The 26,109-nt window shown below is 39.0% G+C and overlaps 1 protein-coding gene across 1 annotated transcript; it reads right to left on the bottom strand.

The window, feature by feature from the left end:
• Positions 1-13,844: 13,844 nt before the first annotated feature.
• On the bottom strand, positions 13,845-24,588 carry gpank1 (G patch domain and ankyrin repeats 1). The gene is made up of 2 exons (XM_039764553.1): positions 23,876-24,588; positions 13,845-14,752 (listed from the first exon to the last, which is right to left on the bottom strand). Exons 1-2 carry the CDS (start codon positions 24,454-24,456, stop codon positions 14,296-14,298), a joined length of 1,038 nt encoding a protein of 345 aa, XP_039620487.1. The 5' UTR covers positions 24,457-24,588; the 3' UTR covers positions 13,845-14,295.
• Between the last annotated feature and the right edge of the window lie 1,521 nt (positions 24,589-26,109).

Genomic DNA, 26,109 nt, shown 5'->3' with positions numbered 1-26,109 from the left:
AGTACCGCAAGACAATACTTTGTCCATGAGATTTTTTCAAGTTCTCTCAACCATATTCAACCACGCACATGGTCCTCTCACCCCTCATTAGTGTCAATGTTTTTGACAGACACAGTTCCTGCTCTCTCAGCTCTTATAAATTTTAACATTTTCCTCACTTTAAGTTCCCAATAAAAGAAGACTTATTATGTCCAAATGTTATTGAAGAATTTAATCACAAAGAGTTATCAACAGAAAAAATGAGTACACAGGCAATCCTAGCAGCGAGAAATGATGAAGTCACACAAATTAATGCCAAAAATAATGATCGATTACACGGCAAATGGGTTAAATGCATATCAATTGTTTATGCTGAAACAGTTGGTGGTGATCATGCGGAACATAAAATCATCAACTTGCAATATCCCAAAGAATATCTACAACCGTTGACACCATCCTGTCTTCCCCTGCACAAATTACTGTAGAAAGAAGGATGTACCCAAAAAATGTAATGTAGTACATCTTCCGCAGATACCTTTACACAACAAAGGAGATCTTGATATGCCATTCGTATTAAAACATTAACAGTTTCCCATTAGAATAGCTTTTGCACAGACAATTAACAAATCTCAGAGCCAAACATTCGAAAAAGTTTTTTTTATTTAATAGAGAGGAAGAAACGAAATTCAATCACAGGCAGTTATACGTTGCATTGTCATGATGAAAGTCCAAACACAGAATCAAAATTCAATGCGATATTGAAGAAAATTTAATTAAAAAAATAGTTTTTACTGAAATTTTACAGTTAAAAGTGTAAGTTTAAAAAGTATTTGCGTGCTAATTTCAAAGCCAAACAGAACAAACTCGTATTACGAAACGAAACTCTAACACAACGTGAAACATAATTTACTTTCAAATTATTATGTTTTACTCTTTTTTAATATGGTTAATTACTCGCTGTAATGTAAAATAGTTCTATTATACATATGTAACAATTCCCATGAAAATAAAAATCTGTTTAAATTGTATAACTGCATCCCCATAAGCGAGCGACAAAGCCGCAAAGAGACTAGCGTTTAGCGCAGACAGGGGGGGTTGGCGCGCGAAGCGAGCAGGGGGCAGACCCCCTAGTAATGAATAAATAACAAAGATATATCATACAGGCTTACATAAAACAGATAGATAAATAGCAGAAAAACAGATTCCTTATACGGTATATAGCACTGTGTTCTAAGTCTTTAAAGATAAGCCAGATGACAAGGTCAGACGTAAAAACTTCCGTGAGGCTGGAGAAAAAAGCAAAACCTGCATGGGTTTCAAGGCCAAAAGAGAAGACCACCCAGCCCTCTCTGGGCATTCTATCTAACATAAATGTTCATCAGTCATTCCTTATTGTTTTTTAAGGTTTAATCCCAGAGGAATTCATGCAGAGTACTTTTGAACAGGTGGTGATGGCTACTAGAGAAAAGAAAGGAAAAGGAAAGCAGAGGAGAGTATCAATAAATCTATACTAATAAAAGGCAAAGTCCTCACTGACTGACTGACTCATCACTAATTCTCCAACTTCCCGTGTAGGTAGAAGGCTGAAATTTGGCAGGCTTATTCCTTACAGCTTCCTTACAAAAGTTAAGCAGGTTTCATTTCAAAATTCTACACATAATGGTCATAACGGTCGATAACGGTTGACAACGTCCGCCATGTTGAACTTTCTTATTTATAGCCCCATCTTCATGAAATTTGGTAGACGGCTTCCCTGCGCTAACCAAAACTGATGTACGTACTTATTTCGATGGTATGATGCCACAGTCGGCTGCCATATTGAACTTTCCAACGTCACTAATTCTCCAACTTCCCGTGTAGGTAGAAGGCTGAAATTTGGCGGCTCATTCCTTACAGCTTACTTACAAAAGTTAAGCAGGTTTCATTTCGAAATTCCACGCGTAATGGTCATAACGGTCAACAACGTCCGCCATGTTGAACTTTCTTATTCATGGCCCCATATTCACGGAATTTGGTAGGCGGCTTCCCTGCGCTAACCGAGACCAATGTACGTATTTATTTCGGTGGTATGATGCCACTGTCAGCCGCCATATTCAACTTTCCAACGTCACTAATTCTCCAACTTCCTGTGTAGGTAGAAGGCTGAAATTTGGTACTTATTTCAGTGGTATGATTCCACTGTTGGCACGCCATATTGAACTTTTCAATGGACTTTGTTACTTATGGGCCCATCTTCAAGAAATTTGGTACGCGGGTTCCCAACGCTAACTGAATCCTACTTATGTACATATACAGTATACGTCCATAGCCTGCAGCTCGGTCACCGTGTGAGGCGGCGTTGGGTCCCCCATCCCAACGCCTCCCACGTTGTTGGCTGTCTGCATAAATAATGCCGTCTGTCGATCCAGTCTCTACATTCCCTTCCTTGCTTCGCCACGGGATTCACGTCTCCCTGCTGATAACTACAGCCTTTTTATTTAATCCACGCTTCTCCGCCGTTTTATTGTTCATTTATTACGATTACAGTTATTGTGTAGGTATTTTAGACTTACTTTACATTGTCCAGGTACCCATTTCCTTTATCATTCCAACCGTACCCTCATTAACATGTCTATCAAGGTGATCACCATCGATCAAAGAACTGTCAATTACCAAGTGGTTTCCAAGCCCAGAGATGGCACCTACCTTTTCTATCCTCTTTGTTACATATTGCACGGCCATATCAGGCTCACTGTTGATATCCGGAGGAACATTGTGTCTTATGTATTGAATGACTGGGACAGGTTCAAGGTGTGGACTGAGGACAGTACAGGAGATAATTATACTACACAGGAGCACTATAAGAGTGAAATGCGTAAGCCCTTCACCTATGCATCTGCATGTGAGTTGATGGCTGCCAGTGAATTGTTCGGTTGTCGCTTTCAAGTGTATCGAAATGGCCAAATATTTTACACTTTTCGACAACCGCCAATGCCTCTTAAACATCTTACATTGACAGGTGATGATTTCAGTAGTGGACACTTTGATGTTTATGAATGTTTAAACTCTCAAAAGCTGGATGTGAAGTTATCGATGAAACGGGTTGTATATTTACAACGCTTCACAGATGCCGAATGTCTCTTCAACACAAGTCCTACAAATACTGTCGTAATTGAAAGAAAACCATGAAACTCAAACCGATTATGACAGCAGCAATCCAAGCTGTGAGATTTGAAACAAGATTACTGTTCACATGGCCAACTGTACGTTGCATACTCAAGAGTAAGCTCAGCACACAGCTTGGTCATATTACAACCGGAGGGCCGAACTCACAATGTGGTATACATAGAGATCCTTAACAAATAATTATTGGTATATTTTCCCTCAGTTTAAAAAGGTTTAATTTTCTTCTTAATAAAAACTAAGTCAGTACTTCACCACTGCGAAGCGCGGGTATTTTGATATATATATATATACTAGCAGAATACCCACGCTTCGCAGCGGAGAAGTAGTGTGTTAAAGAAGGTTCGAAAAAGAAAAGGAAAAATTTGAAAAACAACGTAACTTGATTGTTAATGTAATTGTTTTGTCATTGATATGAGTGTTGTTCTCATATCTATCTATATATATATATATATCTCTATCTATCTATCTATCTATCTATCTATCTATCTATCTATATATATATATATATATATATATATATATATATATATATATATATATATATATATATATATATATATATACCCGCTTGGCAGGAGAAGTAGTGTGTTAAAGAAGGAAAGAGAAAGAAAAGGAAACATTTTGAAAATAACGTAACATGATTGTCAATGTAATTGTTTTGTCACTGTTATGAGTGTCGCTGTGATATATATATATATATAGCAAAATACCCAGCTTAGCGATGTCATGTGTTAAAGAAGTTATGAAAAGAAAAGGAAACATTTTAAAAATAATGTAACATGATTGTCAAAGTAATTGTTTTGTGTATTTGGCGGCAGCGCCACAAAGTTTTTCGCCTAGCTGCATCAGAAAATGTACCACACGCCTGACACGCCTCCTTTTAGTGTTTTCTCACAGCTTGATTGCTGCTGTCATATATATACACACACACACACACACACACACACACACACATACATACATATATATACACATACATATCTTCATATCTACATATCTATATACATATCTACATATACACATATATATATATATACATACCTATCTACATCATATATACATACATACATACATACACACACACAAATTATATATATGTGTGTATGTATGTATGTGTGTGTGTGTGTGTGTGTGTGTGTGTATATATATATATATATATATATATATATATATATATATATATATAATAGGTGTGTGTGTGTTATATATATATATATATACATACATACATATATATACACATACATATACTTGTGTGTATGTTTGTATGTGTCTATATGTGTGTGTATAGCTTTGGTCACTGAGTGCAAGGGAAAAATAATAAAATATAGTCTATAAGTTATTAAACAGTAAAACATTAACGTTTTAAGAAGTACAGGTACATTGAGCACTACTGGAGTGGTTAGGTAAACTACATTTTAAAGACTGTGTAACACAACAGGTAAGTAACTAACAGCAGCTAAAATGTATATGGATCATCTCTCAGTAGTAGATCCCTTTTGAAAGGCGCTACACGACGGCTGTGGTATAGAAATTACATTTTCTATGTGAACGCTCAAATTTGTGCCTCTGGTAATGTGCCTTACCGGCATTTAAAGAAAATTAGTTTTGTGTCCTCTGCAGTGTTAAGAGAGAAAGGCTTTGGTTTGGGATAAAAGGAAAAAAGGTGTAAAGAAAGGAAAGTTGCCTTTTTCTTTTATATAGTATAGAGAGATGTGTTCGCTGACGTTATGATCGCCTTGTGTAAACTGGTGAGACGTCCCGCCATTAATCGGCTGTGATGGCACTGTCAGTCCTCCACTCGTGTGCGTGTTTCATAATCCGAGGTGAGGACCTCATAATCGTATCGTGCAAAAGAAAGTGTGAATCGCCTTAATATTATTTTTCCGTGGTGTAGAAAAGGGGTCCCGTGTTTGCACTTGTCTGGGCTATAGCGCAGGGGAGGATGAAAAAATTAAAAGTTCTCACTTTGACTTAAGGTAGAAGCGCAGTCAGCGTCTCAAAGGCCGGCACAGCTATGCAGGCTGCTCGACTTTTGCTGGGCAGGAGACCACAGTTTTGCAGACACGTTCATGATATCAAAAGTCTCAGCGCTCTTTGGAGGTCATTCATATATTATATATATAGCAAAATACCCGCCTCGCAGCGGAGAAGTAGTGTGTTAAAGAAGTAATGAAAAAGAAAAGGAAACATTTTAATAATAACGTAACATGATTGACATTGTCATGAGTGTTGCTGTCATATATATGCCTGCCTAAATAAGTCACCCTCGCTTTGCTCTTACTTTATTTACCGCTCATTTAATCATGGCTATTGGCGGAAAAATTATAAAATGGAAGGAGGATGGCTTTACCAAAACAATTATTGATGGCTAATCGATTATTCATAAAGCTTGAATTGGTGATGTTTTTCTGTGTTAACCTCATATTTTTCAGACTTCTTCTCAAACTAAGGTGGTGCGAGGGTAAAATGAATCGGGATGCGCTGATCAATGTAATCGTGTACCAGGAAATCATGCATTGACAAAAGCTCCCTTTGCTTGTAATGCAAAGTGTGATTAAATGCATTATTTTTAACGTTATGGAGCACATGCATCGAAGCTTCTCAGCTGTGCTTGTGCTAAGAAAAGGAAAGATTTTAAAAATAACGTAACACGATTGTCAATGTGACCTTTTGTAAGTAGTGCCTGGAGGATTCAGTGTGGAGAAACTCTATAGAGACAGCGTGTGTATTAACTTGTGGATTTTTCTGTGAGTATTTGGTGGCAGTCTGACAAGTTGCTTCGAAGACGGCATTAGCCTGAGCTCAGCTCAGACCAAATTAGATGAATGGGAGGGAGATGATGACGTGACTCCCCACCCGCCTTTAACTGTCAATCCCCACAAACACAGTCTCGGAATTTGCATAAGCACACCCCTTCACCTACAATTTTAACTTAGTTACAAAGTGATCAAAACTCGCTTATATCCCGCGCCCTCTCATTAAACTTGTATCCCGCATTACCTGTGGGCATGTGAAACGCCAGCGTAGCCTGTCTATGAACTTAATTTAAAGTTTAGGTTTACACCTTGCTTTCTTTCCGAGGCAGCAACACTCATGAATATGGTAGTATATGTCACTCGCTCGCTTCTTATTGTTTTTCGCTGCCTTCTCAATTATATAATGCATGTTTTCTTAAGCGTCTTTTGGAGGTCTTCCTGGTTTTCTACGCACTGCGTTGACAATCAGTTCACGTGATTACGTGGGAGGCGTGATGATGTCACACGAAACTCCGCCCTTCCAGCTCAACTCCATTACAGTTAATGGAGAAAAATACCTTCCAGTTATGACCATTAGGCGTAGAATTTCGAAATGAAACCTGCCCAACTTTTGTAAGTAAGCTGTAAGGAATGAGCCTGCCAAATTTCAGCCTTCTACCTACACGGGAAGTTGGAGAATTAGTGATGAGTCAGTGAGTGAGTGAGTGAGTGAGTGAGTGAGTGAGTGAGTGAGGGCTTTGCCTTTTATTAGTATATATATATATATATATATATATATATATATATATATATATATATATACATACAGTAATCCCCCGATATATCACGCTTCGACTTTCGCGGCTTCACTCTATCGCGGATTTTAAATGTAAGCATATCTAAATATATATCACGGATTTCTCGCTGGTTCGCAGATTTCTGCGGACAATGGGTCTTTTAATTTATGGTACATGCTTCCTCAGTTTGTTTGCCCAGTTGATTTCATACAAGGGATGCTATTGGCGGATGGCTTAGAAGCTACCCAATCACAGCATGTATTACATATTAACTGAAACTCCTCAATGCTAAAAGATATGCTTCCCGCGCAGTGCTTCATTGTTTGCTCGTCTCTGCCTCTTTCTCACCCTCTCTGACATTCTCTGCGCCTGACGGAGGGGGTGTGAGCAGAGGTGCTGTTTGCACAGAGGCTGTTTGCTTAAAAGATACTGATGCTCCTCTAAAAAATGCCGCTTTATTGCGGTGCTTCAGCATATTTAAAAGCACACGTATTGATTTTTTGATTGTTTGCTTTAATCTCGCTCTCTCTTTCTGACATTCTCTGCGCCTGTATATATATATATGCCAGCAACACTCATGACAATGACAAAACAATTACATTGCCAATCATCTTACGTTATTATTAAAATGTTTCCTTTTCTTTTTCATTACTTCTTTAACACACTACTTCTCCGCTGCGAAGCGCGGGTATTTTGCTATGATTTTATATACTGCACTTTATGAACAAAGCAAGGATATATTTCAGATTAGATAGTACATTAAAACAGCCTTTACTAATATACTGCAATTAAAGGCTAGGCTGTACATAATTAATTAAACTAGTTAATAATACTGTGCGGCTCAATGGAGCAGTTAGTGTCGCACTCTCACAGCTCCTACATCCTGGCTTTAAATCCTGCATTTGGTAATTGTTGAATGCAGAGATTACACATTGTCCCACTCCCCCAGTGCCATACAGGGTGGGTCTATTAACATCATTAAACTGACCCCCTGTGAGTGTCATGCCTGCATGTGTGTTTCCAGAGTGGTGTCCTGCCTTGCTCCCAAAGTTGCTGGGATAAACAAATTGTGTGTATCAGAAGTGTTCAGGAGACATCATTGAACAATGAGGATTAGTACAATATTTACAGAAATATAGAATAGTCAAACTGTGTGAAATGCAAGAGATTTTTACATAATGAGGACTGTTAGTGACCATCTATCCCAGCAGACTACAGCACAGCATCACCCCTGGTGAGCCAGGAACACTTTGTGTTTAGACAGTAGACGGTCTGAGCTTGGTAGAGATTTTGGAGTTCTGCCCAAAAAATCTCAACTATCTAAATGCAGCCATTAGCAGTCTTTATAGGTATTTATTTTTTACTTGGGAAAACTACTGTGGGGCAGTGCCTCACTCTGACCTTGCTAACATTACACTCTCTTGGGGCTGCAACAGTTGTAAACCATCTTCAAAGGCTTGTATTCCATTTGTGATCTGTAGAATTCATACCATTACATCACATTACATCCACCTTTTCAGGCACGGTGATCAGAGGTGTGTTTTCTGAAATTCTTTCTTAGGCGCTTCACTAATCTTACTTCAGAACTTCCTGCCTTGGCCCAGTGCTGTGGGGATAAATTTCAGCTCCATGCAATGGAGAAAGCTATTTGGGGACATGGGTAGAAATGGATATGTTTGCTGCATGAACATAATTAAACAGCGAGATGTGTTTTTTCTTTTTTTTCCCCCCTTTTTTGAAAATCATTTGCGTTGTTTGGCACTAACAGTAGTTTCACACAATACAGGATGACTTTGCTTTTTTCTTTTCATGTCACTGTCTCCATGTGCTTATGAAGCATTCTGCTGTGTCTTCCCTTCCCTTCAAGTCAGAAAACTGTTGATGAAGATTTGTAGCCATCAGTAGTTTGATGCTTAACTGCTTGGGTTATGGTGCTCATTACATGCTCCATTTTCAGGGCCTTAACACACGACGATTCCTGGTGTATGATGCAGTGATAAATTATCAGTTCACCAGTGCAATTCCCCTCCAGGATCTTCTCCTGAATCCTGCCCACTAATCCACTCTTTTCATTACACATCGCAGGCCCTTCATCTGTCATCAGTCCTACCAGTTTGTCCCAAGGCAGCGTCATTTCATTTACACTTTTAGATATCTCTTCAATATATACTGTGTGCACAATTATTAGGCAAGTGAGTATTTTGACCATATCATCATTTTTAATGCGTATATTCCAACTCCAAGCTGTATTAACTTGAATGCTTATTGGATTTAAGTACGTCAGGTGATGTGTATTTGTGTAATGAGGGAGGGTGTGGCCTAAGGAGATCAACACCCTATATCAAGGTGTGCAGAATTATTAGGCAGCTAGTTTTCCTCAGGCAAAATGGGCCAAAAAAGAGATTTAACTGACTCTGAAAAGTCAAAAATTGTAAAAAGTTTTTCAGAGGGATGCAGCACTTTTGGAATTGCTAAGATATTGGTGTGTGATCACAGAACCATCAAACATTTTGTTGCAAATAGTCAACAGGGTCGCAAGAAACGTGTTGAGAACAAAAGACGCAAATTAGCTGCCAAAGATTTGAGAAGAATCAAACGTGAAGCTACCAGGAACCCATTATCCTCCAGTACTTTCATATTCCAGAGCTGCAACCTACCTGGAGTGCCCAGAAGTACAAGGTGTTCAGTGCTCAAAGACATGGCCAAGGTAAGGAGGGCTGAAACCCAACCACCACTGAACAAGAAACATAAGTTGAAACGTCAAAACTGGGCCAAGAAATATCTGAAGACAGATTTTTTTCAAAGGTTTTATGGACCGATGAGATGAGAGTGACTCTTGATGGACCAGATGGATGGACCTGTGGATCAGTAATGGGCACAGAGCTCCACTCCAACGTGGAGGTGGGGTACTGGTATGAGCTGGTATTTTTAAAGATGAGCTAGTTGGACCTTTTGCATTGAAGATGAACTCAAAATCAACTCCCAAACCTACTGCCAGTTTTTCGAAGACACTTTCTTCAAACAGTGATACAGGAAAAAGACCATGATTTTTATGCAGGCCAATGCTCCATCACTTGCATCGAAGTTCTCCACTGCGTGGCCAGCCAGTAAAGGCCTTAAAGATGAAGGAATAATGACATGGCCCCTTCCTCATCTGACCTAAACCCTATCGAGAACTTGTGGGCACTTCTTAAACGCTAGATTTACGGGGGAGAAAAACAATACACCTCTCTGAAGAGTATCTGGGAGGCTGTAGTCACTGCTCCACAAAAAGCTGATCGTCAACAGATCAAGAAACTGACAGACTCCATGAATGGAAAGGCTTATGACTGTTATTGGAAAGAAGGGTGGCTATATTGGTCATTGATTGATTGATTGATTTTTTTTGAAATGTCAGAGATGTTTATTTGTAAATTTTGAGGTGTTTGTTTATTATTCTCACTATAACAGATGAAAATAAACAAGTGAGATGGGAAAATTTTCATTTTTCCTTTAGTTGCATAATAAATCTGCACACTAATAGTTGCCTAAAAATTTTGTGCACATATGTATTCCCCTGATGATGTTCACACTCACATTTCCGTTGTGAAACATTCAGGTTTCAGGTTTATTAACATTTTGGATTGACTGATAGCACTGTGTTTGTTCCATATTAAAATTAATCCTCAAAAATACAACTTGCCTAATAATTCTGCACTCCCTGTATATTCCTGTGGTTGTGCCATGCATCGATTTAATTCCCAAAAGTTCCTCTGTAAAACATAATGTGAAGTCCACTAAACGGATAACTATTGACAGTTGAGCAGTATCAGATGTGTCACTGCTCTAATCCACAGCAAGGGAATATGAAATAAAATGTTTTCACTTTTCCGTCAGTTGTTATTGTAGATTAGAGGCAAGCTCACATACATGATCAGCAACGGTGCTTCTGCTCAGACTTACAGTACATTTAAAAATGTTTGCTTTTTGTCTGGACACATGATGTTGCACACTTTAATCATCCTTTAACAAACTTTCCCTCCGTAAATGGCCGGGCTGATTTAGCTATCTCTGCTTCCACAATAAAACGAGCTTTAACAGCAGCCTTACTTTGTGATTTTGCTTTTGTGAACACAGTTTGTTGTCAGACCAGACTTCTTTTCAACTCTTCTGCTTTCAGGAGTTTCTGCTGTACGTCCAGATCCTTGTACTTGTCCAGGTGTTTCGTTTCATAGTGTCCTCTTGTTATATTCTTCAATTATTGCCATATCAGCCCCACATACAAGAAAAACAGCTTTACACTTTACATTAGTGAATAGATACTCTGCCACCCACCTGTCTTGAACGCTCCTCTTTCCAGAGTCCACCTTGCAGTTGGCCATTTTCAGGGGCTAACTTAAATGTGATTCCATGTTAAAGCGTGACGTGACTGATGAGGGGCAGAGGAACGGGGAGAACTGGCACTTGCAGGCCTTGATTGACAGTTAAAAGCAATAGCTATTCCAGTGCATTCTGAGATTTACAGTATTAGTGGTGTGTGTGTATACAGCTCTGATGACATAAGCTACAATATCGCAAACCAAATACAACTGTAGGTCCAGCCAATTCTGACTTGTGGATCTTAAATTTGACATGTATGATTTAGGTGGATGCTACACAATTAGACAGAGGGAAACCCTTTAACATCTGCTAAGTGCTTTGACTAATTTGGAAAGCACTATATAAATGCAATCAATTATATTTTTTATTATTATTAAGGTCTGATGCTGTAAGTGAAGTGGTGCCTTGGTGGCAATATAGAGCTTTTGTTTCCACCTCTGCTTGCATGTTTGAACCCAGTTAACACACAACTCTTTACCAGGTTCTGCATGGGAACAGTGTGCATGTAGCATAGAAAGGACTTCCTTCCCTTAACAAATCTTACCCTCCAAACAAGTCCACTACAGCACACTGCAAACACATGACAGGTTTTAGTAATGGAGATGTAAACCTCATCTTAGCCCTCCACACCTATCCTAGTGCTCTTTTACATTCACAAAAACAACTGAACTTACTTTGTACATTGGTTTCTACAACTGAACCTTTAGAGGTCATCTCCAGGGTTGAACACAGGTAAGTAAGCAAGGCGCTGACATTCCAGAGATGTTTAACAGATATGCAGCATAACTCATAGCTGTATCACTATAAGGAAACAGCTCTGTATGCATTGTTTCAGAACCAGTAGTTATCATAAAAAAGCATTCTTTTTTCCTTTTATGACTTAAACAATGCATTGTCTGTTGTGTTGTGAAGGGTGCACTAGCTTATACCTGTAGACACCTACAGACCTGTGAGATCAGCCTGGATTCCTTTCCACGGGCATAGAACAATCCTTCCATTCTTTCTGTCTTGTAAGATTATGAACCTTTTGTTTGTGGAGTTTCATACGTGTTCAGAGTCCAACTGGATCAGTGCCTGTGGTAACCTGAACTTTGCTGTCGGTCTGTTGTTTTGTGTGACTTTGTAAATAAGTACTGTACTTATACTTACAAATACTTTGTAAATTAGTATTATAATTTCTGTTGGGTTGTAGTTTAAAGAGTCATGGACAGATAAAGTTTGCTCAGCCTGCATAATAATTGACTCTACTTTCAACAAAAGATAACAGTGGTATGTCTTTCATTCCCTAGGAACATCTGAGTACTGGGGTGTTTTCCGAACAAAGATTTTTAGTGAATCAGTATTTAGTTGTATGAAATTAAATCAAATGTGAAAAACTGGCTGTGCAGAAATTTGGGTCCCCTTGTAATTTTGCTGATTTGAATGCATGTAACTGCTCAATACTGATTACTTGCAACACCAATTTAGTTGGATTAGCTCATTAAGCCTTAAACTTCATAGACAGGTGAAATGAGAATCATGAGAAAACGTATTTAAGTTGCAAGTTGTGCTTCCCTTTGACTCTCCTCTGAAGAGTGACAGCATGGGATCCTCAAAGCAACTCTCAAAAGATCGGAAAACAAAGATTGTTCAGTATCATGGTTTAGGGGAAGGTTAAAAAAAGTTCTCAGAGGTTTAAACTGTCAGTTTCGACTGTAAGGAATGTTCTCAGGAAATGGAAGGCCACAGGCACAGTTGATGTTAAACCCAGCAGGTCTGGAATGCCAAGAAAAATACAGGAGTGGGATATGCGCAGGATTGTAAGAATGGTTACAAACAACCCACAGATCACCTCCAAAGACCTGCAAGAGCATTTGGCTGCAGATGGTGTATCTGTACATCGTTCTGCAATTCAGCACAACTTGCATAAAGATCATGATTGGCAGAGTGATGAGAAAGATGCCTTTTGAGTACACATGCCATGAACAGAGTCACTTGTTCTATGCAAATGCTCATTTAGACAAGCAAGATTAATTGTGGAACAAAGTGCTTTGGACTGAGGAGACAAAATTTGAATTATTTGGTCATAACAAAAAGCGCTTTGCATGGTGGATGAACAACACCGCATTCCAAGATAAACACCTGCTACCTACTGTCAAATCTCTGGTGGAGGTTCCATCATGCTGTGGGGCTGTTTGGCTAGTTCAGGGACTGGGGCCCTTGTTAAAGGCGAAAGTCAGATAAATTCAACCCGATATCAACAAATTCTTCAGGATAATGTTCAAGCATCAGTCACAAAGCTGAAGTTACGCAGCGGTTGGATATTCCAACAAGACTAAGACCCAAAACACAGTTCAAAATCCACAAAGGCATTCATGCAGAGGAGAAGTACAATGTTCTGGAATGGCCGTCACAGTCCCCTGACTTGAATATTATCGAAAATCTATGGGATGATTTGAAGCAGGCTGTCCATGCTCGGCAGCCATCAAATTTAACTGGAGAGATTTTCTATGGAAGAATCTAACCACGCCTCCTACCAAGATCAGTTCCGGCCTCAATTATTAGACCTCACCTCTTCCTCCCTGGCTATTATAAAAGCCCAACTCCTTTTGTGTTTAGTTGTCTCCGTTTTGGACACGGAACTACACATTGCTCTGGAGCCATTTGTTGAAACTTTTGAGTTGTTTTGTTTTGTACACTGCACAATATAGGGGGCAGTTTTCAAACCTTTTTCTGCCTTCTTTGTGTATCTTTACAGTCAACATACTGTATGTCTTAAATAAATGCCATGGAGTGTACTTACTTTTTACGACTGTACATAACAGAGTAAGGTTATTGGAATTTATTTACATTGTGCTCCACAGACTTTTTGCAAGAAAAAAATTAAACTGTAAAGTGATCATGAGCAGCAGACAATTCTTTTGATACATTTTATATTGTGCTACATTTCAAATTCCTTGGTACAGATTTCTGTCCATATCTGCCTCCCCAGCCCCACTGTAAGCAGAAACCAGACACTAAATCGAGGTTACCAATGCCAGCCTGGTCATCACTGCTGTAAATGCTAACCTCACTCATTAGTCCAGCCCAATCAGACATACCATAAATGATGGTCCAGAGAGGACACAGATATAATAAAAGTGGTCATAGCAGCAAGGCACTCTGTATGAACCTTTTGGAACTCGAGGGAATATGGGTGATCTCTAAAAACAAAATGAATTACTCAGAACTTGAAGCTCCATAAAACTGAAGATGAAACAGTCATGTGCAGTAGTCATTCACCAGTCCATGCAGGTACGAAGGTCTCTTTCCCAAGCCTTGTCTTTCTGCTGTCTCCTCTTTGCTTCTCGCCTGTTCACAGTGGCTACTCTCTCTGTCCGCGTGACCTGCCTGCTCAAAGGCCGTTCGACAGCTTGAATGTCATGGGGCTGAAAATGGGTCACTTTGGCTTTCAAACTGGTCGTGTAGCCAAGACCTCTGTGGTCCCTTTTCAGTAGCGTCTTGACTGGGAATCGACGTCCCTTTCCAGCAGGTCCCAAGCCAGTCTCTGAATCCCAGCCATTGCGTAGCATCATCTGAAAGCCCACATTGCTCTCGGGCACACCATAGTAGGTGGGTGGTGGGGCCCGGTGAAGGCTCAGCAAGTGCACAGTCGACCTCTCATGCTGCTGCACACTATCCTGCTTGTATTCCACCTTACATGCAGCACAGAAACGCTTGGCTGGACCTTCAGAGCTGCAAGATCAAGGAGTACAGTGGTTATTGTTAGAGTCAAAAGGTTAGTCTGAAATGTAATTACATTTTCTGCTAACTGGATAACAGCACCTAATATAACCCTGTAAATAGACTGTAAAATTTTATAGTCACAATTCCTTTATTTTTAATTACTGTGTGGAAAGGAACTATAAAAACCAACAGTAAATACTGAAAACAACTAAAAACAACTAATGTATTATGAAATATACCATTCATAGTATTCACTGTCAGGTATATTTTACGCTGTTTATTTCCCCAAATATATGTCATAAACATGTCCATATAGTACAAGTTTTACTTTCATACAAGATGAATGTACATCATCATCTTGGCATTTAATGTACATGCAATGTAGCTGTCCAGATACAGACTTAATGCTGCCTAGCATTGTGGAAGGTACTTTTTGTCTTCATATTTTTTCCTAACCATTTGATTTTCTAAATGCCATAAACCACTGTCATAAATAAGGAGCCATTGGTTGGCAAGGAAAGGGCACCACCAGCATTTCCTGCAAAAAGCTTTGAGGTTGTACAGGATTGCACTGTGTCCCAGAAAGACAGTCTTCAGTCACTGGTATCAGCATGTGGAAAAGCTAAACCTCAACCAGTCTGGAGGCTTGTAACGTTCTTTCAGAACACGCGTGCACAAGCAACTGAACTGTAGACGGGGTCACCTGACCCCTTCCTTATAGAGACTGACGCCAAGGAGGAATTTCACTGGGCTATGCCCACAACAAATACACAGTTGACTTGTGTTCAGGTTTAGTTTTCAAATGTTCACACATTTTCTCTCCAAGCCCAATAAATGTAGAGTATGTAAACAGCAAGGTGAAGTCAGCTATTGCTTTATATACACAGAATACACAGCTGTGTTGTTTTAAAGCACCAGTAGCACCTGGTGTCCCTACACCCCAGGCCTTCCTTCTGCCACAGAGAAACAGGGCTCCATGGCAAGACTAGTGGGGTCCATTCTCTCAGAGTATAGCTTTGTCCCATTTGCTTAGCAAAACAGCGGAATACCTTTCATCATTCTGGAAGTGTTACCACCTCTGGCCATCTCAGTGCCCTTCTGGGACAACCTAAGGCACATCTCTAGCTAGCTCTCACTAGGTTGTTGAACTGGCATAGTGACTTACATTGTCAGTGCCCATATAACTTTCTTCTGGGCTGAGCAAGACCTTGTATATTCCTGCCCGTCCCCCATATCAACTAAAGCAGCTTACAATGCAGATGCCCCAGATATATTTCGATTGTTTTGAATTTTATGAATTTTTAAGACATTCTTTTTCAAAACATTCCACATTAGTTTGTAAGCAAAACATTTTTCAGTATGCCAAACTTTTCTTTTTGCCATTACAATCTGGGATAACTAACCAAAGTACCGACAGCATTCATTTGTTATCATGTCCAAGTAAAAAAGCAAAAAGTTAGCAGTTGGGTTAAGATTAACTGATGAATGGCATTCCTGTCACTATACTAAATACAAAAACAAGCACTAAATGTCAGGTACCATTTGTACAAATGATCGAAGTCCACCAATTGGTATGACAACTATTGTTATGACTTCATTTAACATTAGAAATTAAGCTGGAATGAAGTCTCCTGTTCAATACAGTTTCTGTCAATTTAAGTTTGCTTTTACATCAGTAAGTTGATACATTCATTTTATCATTCCAGTTTTTTCAGTAAAGAATCAAAGGAGCGAGGAAACTATGAAGTCACACAATGAGCTGTTCTCAAAAATTACATGAAAAGCTCAATGTCTAAAATCTATACAGCAGACATTTTTTTTCTCTTTTTTTTAATCCAAAAAGGGTCAAGCAGAAAAACACAGCTAAAACACCATACTCTCAATATGGTACTTATTTGGCACATCAAATTCTGGCTGCACAGAGAGGCAGATAGAAAAGAAACAAAAATATCCTAAATGCTTATCTCCAGTCTGTTCTTGTCCTAAAATTTGACAAAGTGTCTTAGTTACTGTCTTTATAACAATGACTGCAGGTTATGAACAGACCACAGACATGATGTCACTCCGTCACAGGACATGATCTGCTGCCATACAAGTACAGTCGTCATCATTCTTAACCTCATATCCACTGGCCAGACACATGAGACTCCATGATGCCAAAGGTTTTTTTTCCATTCCAAAGACTTGTTACACAGCTTGAGGCCAAAGTTCATTTTTCTTCGAGGCTCCCTCCTACACTCTAGGAAGGAATCTCTGTTGGCTATAGTGTTCAAACTGTGGATGACCGTTCATATTTTAGTCAACTACACTTATGTTTCTTTTGTTGCTGACTCTTCAAATTTCATTCTGAATTGCTGTATATTAGCTCCTTTATTAAAATCACAACTTAATAATTTATTTAAGATTTGTCAACTAAACACCAGATAAGCTGTCATACAATGCCAATATTCTCCTTTCTCATATGCATGAAATGCTACATAATTTAATTAGTTTTAGTAAATATTTTCAAGTGAGATAGCATTATTTATACATTTTGCAGCAAACTGCTTTCTAATAGATGGTAAAAAAATTAAAATAGCTTAAAACTCCTACCATAAATGTATCACATTATTTGTTCAAACCTGGGGCCTAATATATAAACGGTGCATACGCCCATGTCCACACACACATTGTGATGTATACAAACTAAACTTGGTGTAAACTTGGCAGTGTCACTCCTTGCGTACGTACTTTTCCGACCGGCAGCACGCAGCCTCAAAGCAGTGCTACTGTTTGTGGTCTCCCTTTTTTCAGATTTGCATCATTGATGCATTATTTATCAAATACATCAAAATTAATTACTTACAAACTATTCCAAATACCATAGCTGCTTTAGTGTTGTTACTCTCAGTGCACCACACCCGAGTATTTTACCCCATTGTATGTGTATGTGGTAGCATAGCTGCATAGCAGCTGATGAGAAAGCTTGACAGCGGATTGTGTCGAAAGCACAGAGGATTATCGGGATACAGCTTCCATTTACATTTATTGCACACGCTGCCTAAGGAAAACCACCAGACTCTGCATAGACTGCAGCATGGCCGAGTAGAATCTATCTGAACATCACCGATCTGGCACAATTTAGAAAGCCACAGCAAATGGTCTGATTACTTATACAAATGATACATAAATATTTTTACTTTGTCATTTTGGGTTATTGGCAGAAATTACAAATTTGCCCATTTAAAATTGAATCTACAATATCTTGTCAGCACATTCATGACTCACAACCTAACGGAATTCAGTACAGATTTAACATAAGGCCCCATCCAAACTAGTGGTTTTCATTTAAAAATTCAGACATTTGTATGAGTTTTTGCCTTCTGTTCACACTACCTTGGCGTTTTCAACTGACAAAAACAAATACTCTGAAAAAGCTTTGCAGAACTGAAGACTTTTGAAAATGCTGGTACAGTGTTTTAATGTGGAATGATGAAAACAAGGATTTTTGAAAATGTGCAGACTCCGTTGTACACAGGTAGATTTGAGCTTATTACGTGGATATTCCTTGATTGGATCCTGGTCATTACAACGTCTCCTTCCCTGGTTGGTCACCCTTCACAGAAGAAAACATATTCTGAATACTTTGAGACAGGAACAGTAAGAAAAGATTGATTGAGGGCTAAACAAAAGTGATGGAGCAAATGTCTATTTCTGAAGCTACTGTTGATGGCTTGGAATTCTACCAACAGATATTTAACTCAGCATGTTTATTTGATATCATGCTGCCTGTCCATGATCATATAAAAGATTCAAGAAACAGAAAGTCATTCTGCAGCCATGTCAGACAGAAACATGCACGCAGTATCCAAGGTGGGGCATATGATGCAGCCTAATTTGGCCTTCATGGCATTTGATGCTGAAATGTGCAGGGCAAACAATATCCAGTGTGCAGATAAACATATGCCAATTACAGGAAACTTTTGTGAAAATAGAATTTTTTTTTTATTTTCTCTCCATTATTTGTAGTGCTGGGCAGATGCAAAATCAAAACAATAATTTTAATAAGTTATTTGCAGTATTGGGCAGTATCATCATTCTTCATTCAAAGCTTGGACTTGAAAGTGTTGCCAAGTTTTACACATTGCACATCTATGACCAATACACTCTGTACACTGTATGGGGACTTCACTTTCAATCTCCCCATACAACTTGCATCGTATGTTTTCAGATAATAGGAACTACTGTAATTAACACAATGATGGAGTCAGTCAACAGACAGATGTCTTTTATGCCTCACACAATATGAATTGTCAATTCAGCAAATATTCTATATTCTATGTGACTACTACCTCCAATTACAGAGTATGTATGTATCAGGTAAGCTCATCTGTACGTTAATACAATAGGAGCTCAATCAATATCTTATTCTTCTCACAAATATGCTGTTTTGCAGGCCATCCTTTGAAAGAAATAATGTAAGTCAAGATAAAGAAATTAGAACCTATAGATAACTCTCAATAGGATAAATCTGTCTTGTGAATATCTAACTGATTACTACAAACAAAAATCACACCGAACAAACTGTGAAGTTAACAAAGAGAATCAATTTTGTCTATAATCTACAGCAGGGGTACCCACACTTTTTCGGCTTGCGTGCCGAAATAATCTACCTACATTTAAAATATATATATATATATATATATATATATATATATTATATATATACACATACACACACACACACATATACATACTGAGTATACTTTATACATAAAATGTATGTTGTTGTACCTTGCATAACTGAGTAACCTTTATGGCACAATAACAATTCAATACATTTATGGTCACTACAGTATTTGGATTCAATAATCGTCATGTGGGAAAAGGCTGACTCGCATAAATAAGTAGAGCCGAATAATGCAGTCAAGGAGCTTTTAAATTCAGCCAAGTGAAAAATGACGGCTGTCCGATTAACTGCGATTTTAGTTCCCTTTCCTTTCTCTTTCTCAGATTGCTTTTTGGATGGACGTCAGTTTCATAGTTTTTATGAACAGTTCGAAAGCGCCTTTCCACATTTTCCTTCTTTGGAATAGCAATGATAGATTGACAGTTCAGACAAACGCACTTCGATTGTGACATTGTGAGAAAAAAAATCCTCTTCCAATTCCACATCCAGCCCAGACCCTCCCCAAACATTCTTTTTTTAAAAATCCCTTCTTTAGTCAATATAACTTGGAAGGCTAACTAGATCACAGCCGGAGTTTTGCAGTAGCTCGCGTGTTTGATCGTGCGTGCGGGATGACCAGTGTGTTAGAAGAGAAGAGATCTCAGACTGGCCGCCCTGTATGTCAATCAGGTGGCAAATGCCATAGGGAGGATATAATAGACTAACGTTTAAAAATTTATTTATTTTTTTTTTTTGAACGCAACGTGATCTACCTGCACTACCTTTGCGATCGCGATCGACGCATTGGGCACCCCTGATCTACAGTGTGTGTGTGTGTTTTTAAGTATTGAACATGTCAACATTTTATTAAGTAAATATTTTTCCAATGAGGTAAGTCACATGAAATTCTTACCAGACATTTGTATTAACTCAAGAAATCCACAAATATAGTGTTGCGCATGAAAACAGGAAATTTTGGAACCAGGTGTTGGAGACCCTGGGGTGTTGGCTATTGTTTGGGACCAATGTGACCTTGTTTAGAAATCCTTGCCATTTATAATGGAGCAGTGGTGCGCAGCAAGCATTTTCTGTGAAAGCCTTTTAAAAGAATAGAAGAATAGTGACAGTGTCACTGCTGTGCAAAGGGAATTTCAACATCATTACAAGTTGTCCCATCTGCTCATGCGATTACAACATGGGTGCGTAATTTTGTAGAAACAGGTTCAGCCTTAAAAAAGGAGTCCCCAGGTGGAGCCACTTTGCATACTGCCTGACAATTGATGGCAGCTATTCAACAATTGTTTGGATGGCACGTCATTTCACGCAATGGTGACATTCCATGGCCCCTGAGATCCCCAGATCTCACTGTTTGTCATTTTTTTCCATGGGGACATCTTAAAAGCCAAGTGTACCGTACACATCCTACAACCATTGCTGAACTAAAAAGAAGGACTGACAAGGAAATCGCTGGCATTCCTCTTGGCATGTTACGGTAAATACTTAGTGGAGAAGCCTCTGTTTGTAATAACAAACACGTCCTATATGTAGAAACCAATTGCTCAGGTGTGATTTTGACCAATTCTTCTAAAGCGATGGTCTTTACATTTTGAAGATTCCAGGGGACTATCTTGTGAACTCTAATCTTTAGTTCCTTCCAAAAATATTCAATTGGACTTAAGTCAGGTGATTGACTGGGTCTTTCTAACAACTTGATTTTCCTTCTCTGAAACCAAATGAGTGTTTCCTTTGCTGTATGCTTTGGATCGTTGTCCTGCTGGAAGGTCTAGCCACGTCTCATGATATCCTCATCATTCATTCAAAAAATCTCATCATTCATTTCAAAAATCTCTTGGCACATTGCCCCATTCATTGTTCCTTCAATTACATGAAGTCTGCCAGTACCATGAGATGAGAAACAGCCCCACACCATGATGCTTCCACCCCCAAAATTCATTGTTGCTATAATGTTTTTTCGGGTGATGTGCAGTTCTCCTTGAAACATGGTGTGTAGTACGACAGCCAAAAAATTCAAATTTTGTCTTGTCTGACCAGACTACATTTTCCCATTATTTCATGGGCTTGTCCAAATGTTGTGTAGCAAACTTTAAATGAGTCTTGTGGCACAAATGTTCATAGAATTCATGTCAGTGGAATGCACTGCCTATTGTTTTCTCTGTAACAATTGCACCGGCTACCTCCAAGCCTTTCAGGAGCTCTTTCCGAGTGGTCATTAGCTTTTGGGCTAAAATTCTAAGATCCTTCCAACTCCCTGATCAGAAATCCTGTGTGGAGCTCCTGTGCGTAACTGATTGATGGTCCTTCTCTTGCAGATAATGGCCCCAATGGTGCTTACTGGAAGATTCAGAAGTTTTGAAATACATCTGTAACCAGTTCCATTGATATGGTTTGGAATACGTCTGTAACCAGTTCCATTGATCTGGTTTGCAACAATCAGGTTGTGAAGGTCTTGGAAGAGCTCTTTGCTTTTACCCACCATGAGATGTTTCTTGTGTAACACTTCAGTATCAAAACACCTTTTTTTAGCCCATCAACATGTACTAACCCAGCTGATATAAATGTGCACAGATAGGAAGTGGAATTATTTTCTAACTACTTATGGATTTCAGCTGGTTGCTTGTCTTTCCTTGCCTTAGTGTAATGCTTTTTATAGTATGTTGAACACTTTTTAGCTGTATCATTCCATTTTATTACACATAACTTTATTTATGGCCGTTAATTTTGTGAATTCTTTACATTTGTTGATTTCTTGAGTTAACACCTGGTTATGTCTGGTGATAATTTCATGCGTATAGCCTCATTGGAAATATATTTACCAAAACAAATGTTGATGCGGTCAACTTATTTCCCCCACTGTATTTTCTACTTTTTCAACTAAGCAGAAATAAATCAGTTACTGTAGTCACACAGGACAACATACACCAAAAACCAGCCAACCATTTTCTTAAAATTCAGGATCAAGTTGTGGCTGCAGAAATACATGCAAGACAGGAATTTGTAGTGGATGGGATGTCATGTCTATATGTCAGTTCAATCTGTGGTAGGACAACAGACTAATTTCGGGAAACAATCTACTAGACAGCTCTTGGACTATAACCAGAGTGCAAGGAGAGAAAATGTGAAGCCCAAAGAAATGTTTGTAAAAACATTGGGATCAAACGCTTTAAAGCAGTAACACAACTATTTGCCACTGCACAAACCTAATGACATAGCTAGAATTAGAAAACTACTTTGACTGCTCAGTGAAGATATCAAATAAAACAGTTGTCTTTTTTGGAGGGAGTGGTGGTGGTCGGATAACAGTCACTGTAGGTCATAAAATCAACTCTGGAAAAAAAAAAAAAACCTGCCCTATGTATACATGAATCACTGCCTGTGCTCAACTAAAGCTGTATGACACTGTAAAGGGCAGACTGCTCACCAGAATAAACCTGAGGGTGAAAATTATGTTTTTGACAGAGGAACTTGTTTGATGTCCAATTGAGGTCTGTAAACTAATTTTGAGTCTATCAATGCAGTAATCAGTTCTCTTTTGATAAAATATTTTGGTATGCATTGGTAATGTAACTATACTTGGGAGATTCATCCAAAAAACTGGGAGTCAAATTCCTTGTATGAATGCATACATTCTTGGCCAATAAATGCGATTCTGAAAAAGCCCATGCACCAACATGGCATAATCCTTTAAAATCATCCATTTACTAAAATACTCTTGTAGTATATTGTAAGTCTGGACTTTTGGGGATTCCGTAGTAATAAGGAATTATGGGTATTATGGAGCTGCTAGGAAGTAGATAATAACAATACTAATAATAATAAGGCTGTGTAAGGTGTACTCTGAAACGATCTTAGTAAAAGAACCTGTTAAAGTTTATGAAACGATCTTAGTAAAAGAACTTGTTAAAGTTTATCACTTTGAACCTGTTTCCGTCTTCTTCCTTTTTATTAGTACAATATTATTACCTATAGATAAAACAACTCTCTTCCCAGATTAACACTGTGTTTATACCGCAGTAGAATATGGGTTCTATGCACTCGTATAAAAACAACACTTTACAAATAAACATTGCTGTAAAACGTTGCTGGTAACTCCTATCCTCTACGCAAAGGTGGGCTGCAGAACGGAGATCTGCATCTCCTGTAAAATTGCTGTACGGTATCATGCGTCTCTGTACCAGATTATTATATACGGATGCAAATGCTATGATCCTACTGACCATTACAACTGGGCTACTTTTGGGGTTATTTTATGGATATTTTAGGCTATAATTCCAACTGATATCTGCCAAGCTTGACTGATATCTCTCGCTTACGCAGATATAGACAGCGAAATGCAGAACTGCACAATTATGTACTGTGCTATTAAGTGTAAGAGTATTTAACAAGAATACACAACCAATTTTGTATCCTGTCTTACAGCCTGACTACACCATGTAGTTCAGAGCTGACTGATTTGTCGGACTCACCTGCTGCTCTCAGCCGGTGCCACTTCCTCCTCGTACGAAACGGGCCTGAAGCTTTGCAGCAACCGCACTACCTCGCCATGTCCAGCCTCCTCTGCCAGCGCCACAGCATCGCGGCCTTTTGTGTCCACGACACCCACCCAGGCAGCCCCTGCCTGCAAGAGGTACTGCACAACATGGTAGTGGCCTGCATACGCGGAACACATTACAGCAGTCCAGAAAAAATCGTCCTTGAAATTGATGTCGACTCCGCGCTTCTCTATTACATTCCGCAGGCGCCTCAGGTCCCCGTCCTGAGCATACCCCAGCATTTGGTGACCCAGACGCTCTCTCCCTTGCTCGCTTATACGCTGCACACAGTCCGCAGTCTTTGATGGCCTCACGAGCACCTTTTGATTTTCGCCTCCGCCACGGTCTACATGTCCAGACTCTCGATACTCCAACAAGTTCTCATAGAAGCGTTTCACTTCTTCGCCACTTAGACGTTCAGCGTCTTGCGTTTCACAGGCAATTTTTGTTCCTTTGCTCTCCAACCAGCGGCCTTCATCCTCGGACCCTCGGGTAAATCTAATAAATAAATCCATGTCACCAACAGACCGCCTAAAACTAACTTTAATACATTTTTGTAAAGCCGTTGCCACGATTAGCAAGTGACTTCACAAAAAAAGGAGAAAACAACTTCCGGTTAAAGATTCCGCTCTCCGTGCAACAGTAAATATCGTATGGTTGTGAATGCAGGATGTGTCAAAATAAAAGGTTCCTACACCAGCAATACTAATGGTGTTGAAATAATTACTTTCAGAAACGAATATTCCAAAAAGATTTTTGTTTGTTTCTTTGTTTTTATTTAACAATATATCTAGGTGCAATTAAATGCATCCTCGGAACAGTTTTATCTTCAATATTTTTGTTGTTTTTTGAGATGTTTGATAATAAAAGCTAAATATTTTGGCAGCATAAAATCGCGGTAAATAGTAGGAAGTCAGTGATTTAACAAGTCGTTGCATCAGCTACACGAAGCTCAACGGTCAGTTGCACTGTAGCTGAGATACCCCATTAGCTGCGGATCAGAATACGGAAGGACTATTACACATTTATGCCGACTGTCATGAAATTCCGGGAGTCATCCGCATATTGATAACGCCTCCCTGACTCCCGCAAATTACATACAATATCCCAGAGATTCGTTTTTAGAGTGAAAGAGAGCAAAGATCTCAGAGCGTATCTACTGTAGAATATTTGGACAAGGAGAGCGGGTGACTGACTATTGTAACAGAGAGAGCATCCTGAGTGGTCTGTCTTTTTCAGCTAAGTAAACCTATCGGTTTTCTTTGTGGGAGAACTTTACAGTCGACCTCCGTCTCTAATCTGTCAGTTTACTGTATTGACCAGCAATGCCATTGCGGACTGCCCGAAAAAAACTAAGACAAAACGCATTTCATTTCGGATTACTGTATACGAAGGTGTATCCCTGTCTCGTAGCTGTAAAAAAGTAATAACAGTGTTGCGCGCTGCACAGTTTGCAACAGTAATTTCACCATTGCCTATGGGGTTTAAATGATTGTAAAAGACACTTTGTAGTGAGTTTACTAGATGTTATGTATTCATTATTAAACCTCACGTTATTTAAAGTAGCTGGCAAGTTGCCAATGAGCTACGCCATGAAGCCAATCTCCCAATAGACTTGCTTAAAGTTATAATAGAATAAAACGATTATGTGAGTTTTCTGCATACAGTATAGGCCTACCCAGTTCGGTTTACAGATTAGACTATACAGTCTATACAATTATATATATTAAATATATACCTTATGCTTTTATTACTTTTAGGGACCACAGCTTATAGGAAGGCTAAGTGCAGGGAAGGCTACTCAAGTATTTCATAGTTCTTTTCAACAGAGAACCACAATTTCACAGAGAAGGTAACCAGAGTTTAGGTGTATTTTATTTTACATCTTCATTGTTTAGCAGGCAAGCTATTCAGGATTATGTTTCCAGATTCAGAGATTGCAAAAGTAAAAAAGCCTGCCCATCAACCAAGACGACAGCTATTGTGAACATGGCACTGGAACCTGAATGTTCAGAAGATCTTTGCAAGTTCATCCATACAGAAAAAAGGCCATACAGTATTTTGGTTGATGAAAGTAATGATATTGTATGAGAAGGAATGTGCCATATACAGTATTAGCCAGGTACTTTAATGAAGCACAAGATAAGGTAATAGTTGGATTTGTAGAC

Source organism: Polypterus senegalus, chromosome 1 (assembly GCF_016835505.1).
Source record: "Polypterus senegalus isolate Bchr_013 chromosome 1, ASM1683550v1, whole genome shotgun sequence".
Taxonomy (NCBI): domain Eukaryota; kingdom Metazoa; phylum Chordata; class Cladistia; order Polypteriformes; family Polypteridae; genus Polypterus; species Polypterus senegalus.
Note: the sequence above shows the minus strand (reverse complement) of the source record. Positions and strands in the feature narration are given on the sequence as shown.